The sequence below is a fragment of the Heterocephalus glaber genome, unplaced genomic scaffold (assembly GCF_053883595.1).
Source record: "Heterocephalus glaber isolate CG9 unplaced genomic scaffold, H.glaber_assembly_v1.0 deba00001744, whole genome shotgun sequence".
Taxonomy (NCBI): domain Eukaryota; kingdom Metazoa; phylum Chordata; class Mammalia; order Rodentia; family Bathyergidae; genus Heterocephalus; species Heterocephalus glaber.
Window position 1 is genome coordinate 5,391,400 of NW_028258450.1, and position 9,097 is coordinate 5,400,496.

General features: G+C 49.0%; 1 protein-coding gene across 3 annotated transcripts; it reads left to right on the plus strand.

Annotated features, from left to right (window-relative positions):
* Positions 1 to 835: 835 nt before the first annotated feature.
* Positions 836 to 5,251, plus strand: Dkkl1 (dickkopf like acrosomal protein 1). Of its 3 annotated transcripts, XM_087200662.1 has the most exons (6): positions 836 to 854; positions 2,022 to 2,196; positions 2,459 to 2,599; positions 2,719 to 2,797; positions 2,917 to 2,998; positions 4,871 to 5,251. In XM_087200662.1, the coding sequence occupies exons 2-6, from the start codon at positions 2,038 to 2,040 to the stop codon at positions 5,016 to 5,018; spliced, it is 609 nt and encodes a 202-aa protein (XP_087056788.1). In that variant the 5' UTR covers positions 836 to 854; positions 2,022 to 2,037; the 3' UTR covers positions 5,019 to 5,251. The 3 variants fall into 3 exon arrangements, with proteins under 3 accessions (XP_087056788.1, XP_004867007.1, XP_004867006.1); XM_004866950.3 differs by lacking the exons at positions 836 to 854; positions 2,917 to 2,998 and adding an exon at positions 1,557 to 1,759 and having other exon boundaries at positions 2,719 to 2,805; XM_004866949.3 differs by lacking the exons at positions 836 to 854; positions 2,917 to 2,998 and adding an exon at positions 1,589 to 1,798 and having other exon boundaries at positions 2,719 to 2,805.
* Positions 5,252 to 9,097: the final 3,846 nt, after the last annotated feature.

Consider the following 9,097-nt stretch of genomic DNA (forward strand, 5'->3'; position numbering starts at 1 on the left):
GAGGATTTTCGCATTGGGAGTGAAGTCTAACTGGGGACTAGGAGGAACTCAGGACTTGGATGCTCGGGTCCCTAGGAGATGAAGAGGGGGGAGAGTTGGGACTGAGGTAGGAGGGTCTGAGGGAGGAGGCTAGGGGACCAGGACTCTTGGGTCTGAGGAAGGAGGCCGAGGTCTGCACCTCTGGCTGCCCTGTAGGATGTCCGCGTATTGAAGATCGGTAATTATATAAACATGGAAGACTCTTTACTGTCAGCCCCAAGTATGTTTTTGAAGATTAGACAATTGGCATGGGTCCAATTGACTCCTATGCAACATGGCTTCCTTGTGAGCTCACCAGGTTAAGAATTGTAGGCAAAAATCTCCAGAAGTTGTGGAGGTCACCAGAGGTGCCAGGTCCTGCTCACTCGCAGTGATGGCCTGGAGGCTGTGGTTGACCCAGGACCTGACAGAGCCTCAGCCTGAGGAAGGAGGGGTTAAGGCCTTGACTCCTGGTTCCTTAAAAATGGAGGACTAGGGCTGGGATTTAGCTCAGTGGGTCCGGTTTCACCGCCTGCCTCACAAATGCAAGGTCCTGAGTGGTGGCCCAGCCCTGCAATCCCAGTTCTGGAGAGGCTGAAGCATGAGGATCACCATGAGTTCTAGGCCAGCCTGGACTACATAGCTAGACCCATTCTCAAAAAATCAACAAAAAGGACTGAACTCCCGCCACCAGGGGCTATCAACTGGATTTTGAGGAAAGGGAGCCTGGAGCCTTGGACGATGAAGCTTCTGGAGAAAGTAGGGGTTTTTGTTTGCTGTTTGTTTCCAGTACTGAGGATCGAACCCAGGACCTGCACTTGCCAGCCGAAATCAAGGTTCTTTTTTTTTTTTTCTTTTGGTACCAGGGATCGAACTTGGGTCCTTGAGCTTGTGCAGCAGGCGGCGAAACCACTGGGCTAAATCCCCGGCCCGAAATCAGGGTGCTTAAGGGGAACTGGAACAGGAAAATGAGAAGGGACATAGAGAAAGGCTCAGGGGTGGATATAAAATTGAAGGAGCCTGGGATGGTGCTGCACTCCTGTAATCCCAGCACTCTGAGAGGCTGAGGCAGAGGATGTCAGGTTTGAGCTCAGCCTGGACAATTTAGCAATTTGGCGACAGACTATCTGAAAAAATAAAAAAGGGCTGGGAATATAGATCAGTGTGAAGGCCCTGGTCTCAATCTCCAGTGCAAAAGAAGAAAATAAAAACTCTCAAAAGTAAGCGACTAGAATGACTGGATTCTGGCGTTTAAGGAGCACAAGGAGGCTAGGAATGAAACGGGGTGGGGCTGGGACACAGGCGTGACCCAAATTTAGGGGCACGTTCTAAAGAGAGGGTTGTGGCCTTAAATCAAGGAAGGTGGCTTTCTTCGATCTGCCTAGGACTAGGACTAGAGGGCCAGATCAAAGCACACAGGCAATAGTGTACTGGGTCTCCAAGGCTGAGGTTATCCAGAAGGGGAGTGGTCAGATGAAGGAGGCGTGGCCAAGGAAGAAAGCTGGGCTGCGATTTGTGTTTAAGAAAGGATGGGGCAAGGATCAAATTTTCAGGGGGCGTGGCTATGAAACAGGCCCAGACTCCTGGGTGAGGTCAGCAGGCCGGCTAGGTCAGACAATGGGGGCGTGGCCGCCTCTAACGCTCCAGGAGTCCCGCGTGGGCTGGAGACGGAACTGTTTGGACGGTAACAGTCCTTGGACTGCCGGAGTCGGGGAGTCCGGTGACTGGACTGCGGTCTAACGTAAGGCCGGGGCTCGGAAGGGACGGGGCGTGGGCAAAGGTGAGGCCTGAGATCGGTGTGTGAAGCTGAATCCAAAGAGATTTGGGAAGAGGGCGGCCTAAACTGGATGGAAGGGGCGGGAATGGAAGAAAGGTGGCATGGATGCGGTGTGGGGAGTTGCGCGGCCCGGGGCCGAGCCTGGGCCAGGGACAGTACGGAGGTGTCCTACGGGAGACGTGTGGCCCCTGTGGGGCGAGGGCCCTGACCCCCCTCCTCGGCACAGCCTTCAGCCGCCGGCCATGTGGCATCCGCTGGTCCTGCTGCTGCTGCTGCTCCCCTGCGCCCTGCTGCCCGCTTCGTCCGCGGCCCCCATTGGCGACGGTGACACCCAAGAGAGCTCTTCGGATTTCCTAGGCCTCCAGGGCCTTCTCCAAGGCTTCGGGCGACTCTTCCTGAAAGTAAGCGTTGGCAGGGAAGGAAGAGGCAGAAAGAGAGAGAGACAGGGTAGCAGAAGATAGGAAGAGGCAAGGAGGACAGATGAGGAGAGGAGGGATGGAGACACAGAGACTCAGGGACAGATGAGAGACAGGGAGTGAGGCTGGGGGACTGAGAACAGAGGCAGGACAGAAAAGCCTTGGGAATGAGAGGGACTTGAGGTAGGCCCAGGACATCCCCAGGAGATAAGGTCCAGTAGCTCACTGGTCTCCCCTCCTGCCCTAGGATGACCTGCTGCGGGGTCTGGACAGCATCTTCTCCTTCCTTATGGACTCCCGGGGCCTCCCCAGAGATTTCCACCAAGAGCAGGACCAGAAGCAGCGGGTGGGGAACAAGACCCTCTCCAGCCACCTCCAGATTGACAAGGTGCCTCCTCAGGGAAACCTGGCCTGCAGTCTCCCCAGCACCCTTCATGCTGCGGTACCCATCCAGAAGGAGAGTTCAGCAGCAAGATAGACTTGTTCTTTCTTGCTTGGTCCTCACAGGTGACTGACAACAAGACAGGAGAGGTGCTCATCTCTGAGAAGGTGGTGGCCTCCATGGAGCCAGAGGAAAGCCTGGAAGGTGACCAGGTTAGGACATGGGCGGACCAAGGGACCCAGGCCCCAACATTTGTGTCATTTAGGAGGAGGGGAGAGGAACTGAGTCTCCCACTCTCTCTGGGTGCAACTTCCTTTTTCTAGGCCCCAGTTTTGTCCCCTGTCAGAAGGGACAAACCAGCTCAGAGATGAGGTTCACAACCTCAGCATATATCCATCCTCAACTGTGAGTAAAGCACAGAGGGTTTTGTGAGCTCCAAGGGTTTTGTAGACTAAGTGCTTTTAATTGCAAGGGCTTTGTAAGTTCCACCCCTATAAACCTCAAAATATGTTTTTATTCAAAGTACATGTTCTCCCCCAGCACTTAAAAAACCTACCCCAAAGTGTTTGTTAAACTTCTCCCTTGGAAACTTCAAAATGTGTGCTTTAACCCTGGACTTTCAAACTGACATATATCCCCAGTCTTTTTAATTTCTTTTTTTTTAATTTTCAGACAAAATCTTGCTAAGCTTGCCAGGCTGGGCTCAAACTTGCAATCCTCCTGCCTCAGCCTCCCAGAGTGCTGGGATTATAATTGTGTGCCACCACACCAAAAACGAAAATGTATTTTTTCATCAGGTGAGGTAGCATAGACCTGTAGTTCCAGGATTCAGGAGGCTGAGGAAGGAGGATTGCTGTGAATTCAAGGCCAGCCTGGGCTACATAGCAAGACATAAATCAAAAAAACAAAAACAGACAAGATAAATATATATATTACTTTTATTTCTGAACTGTATGACAGGAAATTGCTGACATCAAGATATTTCACCCCTAATTACTTCCACACAATCTTCTAAGAATAAAATTTCCTCCCTCGTGACCTAAGTATCATTTTTATGGCCAAGAATATTAATGTTCTTATCAGACTTATCTCTGTATTACTTTACTCGGGCTGCTGTAACAAAAGACCACCAATTTGGTGGCTTTAATGATAGAAATGTATCGTCTGTCTAGAGCTTAAGCATTCAAGATCAAGGTGTCAGCAAGTCACGGTTCCTTTTTTTTTTTTTCAGTACTGGGGACTGAATTTGTATGTTTATTATACAGAGCTACAACCCCCACCCATTTATTTATTTTTTATTTTGAGCCAGGGGCTCACTAAGTTGCCCAAACTGGTCTGGAATTTGCAGTCCTCCTGCTTCAGCCTCCCAGAGTGCTGAGATCATAGGTGTGCGCCTCCACGCCCAGCTTGAAATGGCTCCTTCTGAGGGCTGTGAGGGAGAATCTCTTCGCTGCCTCTCCCGTGGCTTCTGGACTTTTGCTGGCTATCTTTGGCATCCCTTGGCTTGTCAGTGCCTCTCCCCAGTCTCTGCCTGTGCCTTTGCCCAGCGTCCTCCCTATGTTTTTCTGTGACCAAACTTTCTGTCTCAATGAGGACACCGGTTAGATTAGGACCCAAGGGAAGATTTCATCCCAAGTAATGAAATCTGCAATAACACAAATAAGGTCACATCCTAAGGTCTCCAACAAATTTGGAGAGGGTAACAGTCTATCCCACAGAGCTTCTCAGACCCCAGTTCGTTAAGTGCAGATGCTGGGCAGAGCAGGGGACGCACTCGTTTTTGTGCCTTGCACTTTCAGTAGTGAGGACTAGAAGGACATTCAGTCCACCATCAAATTTCCTCACTTAAAGCTGTCCTTGAAAGCTGGTTTCATTTTTGATCCAGGATTCAGTCAAAGATCCCACATTGTATTTATGGTCATGAGTCTCTGGTAAACCCAAGAGCTTTTAATCCCAAATCCTTTTGTACATTTCAAACTGCCTGCTAAACCTCAGAGAGTGTTTTATCCTAAAGTGCTTTGTAATCCAACAGGCATTATAAACCCTAAAGTTCTCTGTTTACCTCCCTTTTGAGACCCCCCAAATGTATTTTCAATCCCAAAGTATTCTATAAATCTCAGTGTCTTTAATTCTGAAGTATTTGCAAACAGTGCTTTGTAAACCTCAAAGAGCTTTTTAACCCCCAAAGCACCCCATCAGCTGTAAAGTGGGGTGAGCTGAGTGCTGGGTGTGCTCTATGGAGTGTGAGCACATCTCCTTGCACCTCATCCTCCCCAGGTTCCCAAGGAGGAGAAGGAAGCCCCAGTGCCCGCCAGAAACGCTATGGGCAGCTTCCATCTGGAAGCCCACCACCCAGCCTTCTGGATCATTAAGGTGCCTCGGAGGAAGTCCCACCAGGATGCTCAAGAGGACGGTGGCTGGCTAAGGGAGAAGAAACACCGCCTGCAGGCCATCAGGGATGGGCTCCGAGAGGGCACCCACAAAGGTGTCCTTGAACATGGGACCCAGGACTCCTCCTACTCCAGGCTGCCTACCCGAAAGACCCACTTCCTATACATCCTCAGGCCCTCCCACCAGCTATAGAGGTGGGGATGCCCAGCATAGACTCCCCAGGCCCCACCCCCAGAACCACATGGAAATAAAGAGTTCTTACACCTAGCAGCACTGTGTTTTCGGTATCTGTCCCCAGGCCACATAGGTCCCCCCAACCCCAGCCCTAAGCATGAGGGCTGGCTGTCATAGCTTTTGCCTAAGTCTCCAGGTTTGGTTTTCTCATGCAAACAGGGTCTGCCTCCTGACTGAGCCACTCAGTCCCCAAGCCTGTCACCTCCAGCCCTGTCTGTCCTCTCAGCCCCCAGCTTTTTCACCCCAGTCCTGTCCATCTGCTCAGCCCCTGTATTAGCCTCTTGTAGATACCATAACAAGTAACCACTGATTCAGTGACACAAAGCAACACAAATGTTCTGTAAGTCAAAAGTCCGAGGTGGCTTAGTGGGCCCTTGGTCTGGGTTTCACAAGGCCAGAATCAAGGTGTCCACCATCTAGGATCTTTTTTTTTTTGGTACCGGGAATCAAACTCGGGTCCTTGTGCTTGCGCAGCAGGTGGTGAAACCACTGAGCTAAATCCCCGGCCCTCTAGGATCTTCTTGGGGGGCCCTGGATAGAAGCTGCTTCCCACTTGGGTTTCTGGCAGAATCCAGATCCTTAGGCTTCTGGTCTGTGTCCTCGCTGTCAGCTGTGACCTCATGTCAGCTGCGTGTCACCATCTTTCACTCCTGGATGCCTCCTGGTTCCAGTGCATGGACCTGGATCTCAGAGCCAGCAATCTAGTCTCACACTTGGCATCTCTCTTACCTCCCCTCCTTCACCCTTATCTCTCTATGACTTCCTCTTCTCTACCAGAGGGAGACGGTTCCTCTGCTTTGTTTGCTTTTGCAGTGCCTGGAATGGAACCCAGGGCTTCACACTTGTTAGACAAAGTCCTCCACTGCTGCGCTACACCCACAGCCCACAGTTCTCTGCTTCTCAAAGGCTAACAAGATTGGGTTGGGCTACCTGCACAGCATATGCCCGGCACTGCTGAGCAGGCAACACCTTTGGAGAACCATTATCCTGCATGCCTCAGGTCCAGCCCTGTGTCTCACCTCCTCAGCCACCTGTCTTTGCTCATCTTTATCATCTCACTCACTGACTCTCACTTTGCATACTACCTCTATGTCTGACTTGCTGTTTGTCATTCCCTTGTCTGTCCCTCCATGCCTGGTAGGCTTCAGATGTGGTCCAAGTGTTAGAAGCTTGGTCCCCAAAGTAGTGGCATTAATTGATGGGATTTTTTTTTTTTTGTACCGGGGATCGAACTCGGGACCTTGCGCTTTCAAGGCAGGCAGCAGAACCACTGAGCTAAATCCCCGGCCCAATTGATGGGATCTTAAAGAGATGGGGCCTAGTGGAAGATGACTAGGTCATTGAGGTGCTAGCCCTGGAAGAGATTAAGTAGTTCTGGTGAACCCCATTAGCTCTTCACATGGTGCACACCTATAATCCCAGCACTTGGGAGCTGAGGCAGAAGGATCGCTGCAAGTTGGAAACCAGCCTTGGACACATAGTGAGTTCAAGGCCATCCTGAACTATATAGTGAGACCCTGTTAAAAACAAAACAAAAGAAACCAGAGAGAGTGAGTTGTTATAAAAGAGTGAGCCTGGCCCCTTCTTACTCCCCAGCTTCCTGTCTCTTCATGTGACATCTCCCACCATGATGTGGTGCAGTGAAAGACAGTTCTCACTAGAACCAAAGCCGTGAAGTTTAGACTTTCAGCTTTCAAACCTGTGAGCTAAATAATCTTCTTTTCTTTAGTAAGTACCCAGCACAGGTACAGTGTTAGAGCAGTGGAAAGTGGATTAATACAATACCTATCACCTCAGGCTCCATCTCTGCCAGCCCCAATGCCTCAGCCAGACTTGGAAGCCCTCAGGCCCTATCTCTGGTGGCTACCCACTTTGTCACTCCCAGAGCATCTCCCATCCTCTCTGAGATTCCTCCTTCATGACACATCGTAGAGATGGCAGATCTAGCTCTTTCCAGCACAGAGCCCCAGACATAGTGTTGTGGTTTGTATCTAGGTGTCTCCCCAAAGACTCTAGCAATCAGAGGTGAGTTTTGGGGGAATTGATTGGCTATGGAAGCAGTACTGGGGGCGGGTCCTGTCAGAGGAGACAGGTCACTGGGGGCATGGCCTGAAAGGGTTTCTCTCTCTGCCCTGGGCTCCACCCTTTGCTCTCTGCTTTCCCGAAGCCATGCTGTGAGCAGCTGTCCTCTATGGGCTCCTCCGCCATGCCATCCTGCCTTGGAACCAGATGACTATTGACTGAAACTTCAGTCAAAAGGAACCTCTCCTTTAAGTTGTGGGTGTCAGGTATTGTGTCTCAGGGACAAAAGTGACTAAGACACATGGTGTAGGCTTTCTCCCTTGTAGCCCAGGCTCAGAGATGGAATACCTCAAAGACAGACTGACACACCCAGGAACTCAGCAGTCGTGTCAATAAAAGCAAAAGTTTTTCTTTTGGAAAAAATGTAGGACTTTATTAGCAACTGGTATCCACTTTACATTATAATGTGGGGGGGGGGGGGCAAGAGTAGGGAGGCAGAAGCCTTTCAGTGCCCAGGACTGTGGAAGGCATCGCAAGGCTAATCAGACCAACTAGAGAGGAGGGCAACACAGCAGGACGAGGGATCCCCCCCCAAATAAAAGACCCGGTGAAAAACAGATAATCAGGCCTGGGATTTAGCTCAGTGGTTTCGCCACCTGTTGCGCAAGCGCAAAGACCTGAGTTCGATCCCTGGTACCAAAAATAAAAAATTTTTAAAAATTGAGAAAATAAAATGAATAGACATTTCACAGAAGAAGTACAAATGGCCAATAAAAACATGAAGAAATGTTCAACCTCTCTGGCCATTACAGAAAGACAAATTAAATCAACACTGAGATTCCATCTTATCCCAGAAAGAATGATCATCATCAAGAAATCAAATAACAAATGCTGGCAAGGCTGGGGATGGGGGGAAGGAACCCTTCTATGTTGTTAGTGGAAATGTAAACTAGTACAACCACTATGGAAGTTGGTATGAAGATGCCGCAAAAAAACTAAAACTAGAAATTCCATTTGATCCAGTTATACCCCTTCTAGATATCTTTCTAAACGAGTAAAGTCATCATACTACAGTGATCCATGCATACACATGTCTATAGCAGCACAATGCATAATAGCTAAATCTTGGAAGCAGCCTATATGTTCATCAACAGGTATTCATAAAGAAAATGTAGTGGGGCTGGGGATTTAGCTCAGTGGCACCAGGCCTGCCTCAAAAGCTCGAGGTCCTGAGTTCTATCCCCTCTACCAAAAAAGAAAAAGAAAGAAAGAAAGAACAATAATGAAAATGTAGTTTTTACATACAATGGAGTACTATTCTGGAATAAAGATGGATAAACTTGGGCAGGGGATTTAGCTCAGTGGTTTCGCTGCCTGCTGTGCAAGCGCAAGGACCAGAGTTCGATCCCCGGTACCAAAAATAAAAATAAAAAATAATAAGAAAAAAAAAGATGGATAAACTTGACTCATTTGTATGAAGAAAATGGATGCACCCTGAGATCATAATATTAAGGGAAATAAATTGGACACACAAGTTTAAGTATCACGTGGATTCTTTTATATGAGAAACCCAAATTACAAGTAAAGAGAAAAATAAAGATAGGTAACAGGAAGTAGGGAGATGGCTCTTTCTCAAAGGGGAAGAGGATTAAGACATGGAGAGAAGGGAGAGGGAGGGAAGGGAAGGGGGCAAAAAGGAATTAAGATGTGCTATGTACATGTAGCAGCTCCACACAAGGAACGTAAGCATTACACACTGCAAACATGCACTAATCAAACATGCACTAATAAAAAGAAATTTTAAAAGAATGAGGGGTTGGATGTCACCACCTCTTTCACCTCAGTTTCTCAAAGAAA

What these genes read in the sequence shown, in the direction of transcription:
- Dkkl1 (XM_004866950.3), top strand. Translation starts at nt 2,038, where the DNA reads ATGTGGCATCCGCTGGTCCTGCTGCTGCTGCTGCTCCCCTGCGCCCTG. An exon ending in TCGGGCGACTCTTCCTGAAA is followed by an intron (nt 2,197 to 2,458) that starts GTAAGCGTTGGC and finishes CTCCTGCCCTAG; the next exon opens with GATGACCTGCTGCGGGGTCT. An exon ending in AAAGCCTGGAAGGTGACCAG is followed by an intron (nt 2,806 to 4,870) that starts GTTAGGACATGG and finishes CATCCTCCCCAG; the next exon opens with GTTCCCAAGGAGGAGAAGGA.